The sequence below is a fragment of the Octopus bimaculoides genome, chromosome 10, assembly GCF_001194135.2.
Source record: "Octopus bimaculoides isolate UCB-OBI-ISO-001 chromosome 10, ASM119413v2, whole genome shotgun sequence".
NCBI lineage: Eukaryota > Metazoa > Mollusca > Cephalopoda > Octopoda > Octopodidae > Octopus > Octopus bimaculoides.
The window spans coordinates 86053162-86055093 of record NC_068990.1 but is presented as its reverse complement, the minus strand read 5'-3'; the positions used below and the strand labels follow the sequence as shown (position 1 = coordinate 86055093).

At 38.7% G+C, this 1932-nt stretch overlaps 1 protein-coding gene across 1 annotated transcript in view; it reads right to left on the bottom strand.

The window, feature by feature from the left end:
- LOC106880869 (afadin) overlaps window positions 1-1932 on the bottom strand; it is a 152999-nt gene that overhangs the window by 4166 nt on the left and 146901 nt on the right. Inside the window, exons 24-25 of the mRNA XM_052970984.1 lie at window positions 1068-1189; window positions 112-226 (exon numbers count right to left, since the gene is read on the bottom strand). Of these exons, the coding sequence (XP_052826944.1) occupies window positions 112-226; window positions 1068-1189 (237 nt within the window). The remainder of the gene's footprint in view (window positions 1-111; window positions 227-1067; window positions 1190-1932) is intronic.

The following is a 1932-nucleotide window of genomic DNA, read 5'->3' as shown; positions in this document are numbered from 1 at the left end:
CCCAGAATGTTAAAACAGATGAAATCCCACTAAGCATTTTTGCATAGTGTGCTAATGATTTTGCCAGCTCACCACTTTAATAATAATAATAATAATAATAATTTAATGTACCCTTTGTTTCTGAAGGTGTTGTTCCTGTTCTGACTGTTTCCGTTGTTGCCGTTTCTGTTGACGAATTTGATCTTCAGCCTTTTCCTTCTCAAAGATTTCAAGCCTTTGACGAAGGCTAAGAAAAAGAAATTGGGTAAAAAAAAAAAAAAATTTTAGAAAGTCAATATTCTTCATGAATGAGAAATAACAAAAGACAGAAATTATCTTCAACAATAAATCACACAATAATAAGGATTCACAGATCCGTACAACCCAATATAAAAGTGTACTAAACAGATAGTCTAACAACTAGGTTCTATTTTCGCTTTTACTGATCCATTCCACTCTTAGGTGGATGCCTTTTAGCTACATAACTACCATCAACATTGCTTTAACATTTTTTCCCCATACTAGCAGAGGCTGGTTGCATTCTCAGGACACTGAAAATTAAACCAGGTTATCTGGTCAGTGAGATGCAGCATCTCTTATCTTCCTCGATGTTTTATATGTAAGCCCATATCAAGGTCAAGAAAAAAAAGTCTTCATAGCAACAGCTGTCTTTTCTCATAAGCCCTATGGCTTGTCTCACAAGAAATACAAAGGAAGCAGGAAATAAAGTGATTAAATTGCACACATTTCTATATTGCAAGAATAAAAAATACAAGGCAAATTTAGGAATTAAGTAGCAAGCTTGTACATCAATATTATGCAACATTGCCGCATTATTTTAACCCCTCTTTTCTCACACTTCTAGTGGTAACTCTCTCCCAACTCATCAAGATGGATTTTCTGAGAAGTATTGTAATAAACAAACGATGATTAAATTTTGAGGTGACAATCAAGAGTACAATGTCATATATTACAATAAGTGAATTCTCCTTCGAGTGCAAACACTGACAAATAGTTCTTGAGAAAACTCCAAGGGAAAAATAAAGCCCTAAAAAATGAAATCTGCAAAGCCAGAAAAACCAACAGACCACTTCATTCTGTCTTTTTCTTTTTCATATTCTTCAGTCGCTTGGTCTTCTTCCATCTGTCGAAGCCGGTTAAGAATCTTCTGGAGGTCATCCTGCATAGTGTTAATCAGCCATTCTCTACTCTGTGGAGACAGAGAGCAAAAAAAAGAAGCAATTAGATACAAAGAGAAACAATGGCCAGGTGGAGTGACAATAGATAGCTTAACAGATCAGGTGTTGCTACTTATAGGCCAGCTGTATACACTGTCACACAGTCAAATGGACTGATATACAAAGTGATACAAAGAAATATGGTTTGAGGAGGACCTCTGGTCATGAATGACCATAGGATTGCACCTAGAAAGTTCCCCTCCAAGGCACAAGTCTGGGCAAGGTTGTTTATGGAAGACCAGCAGTCGCCCATGCATACCATGCCTCCCCCTCTCCATGCCACTCATGTTATCCAAGGGAAAGGCAAAGGGGCCGATACAGCTTGGCACCAGAGACGTTGCAACTCTTTTCTACAGCTGAGTTAACAGGAATAAAGTGAAATAAAGTGTCTTGCTCAAGAACACAACACACAGCCTAGTCCTAGAATCGAACTCACTACCTCAGGATTGTGAGCCCAATGCTCTAACCACTCAACCATGCGCCTTCACAAGGTTTATTGAAAACATGGTTTGATACACCAATATATAATCATCATATCATCATCATCATCATCATCATCATCGTCATTTAATGTCCGCTTTCCATGCTGGCATGGGTTGGACGATTTGACTGAGGACTGGTGAAACCAGATGGCTACACCAGGCTCCAATCTGATTTGGCAGAGTTTCTACAGCTGGATGCCCTTCCTAACGCCAACCACTCCGAGAGTGTAGTG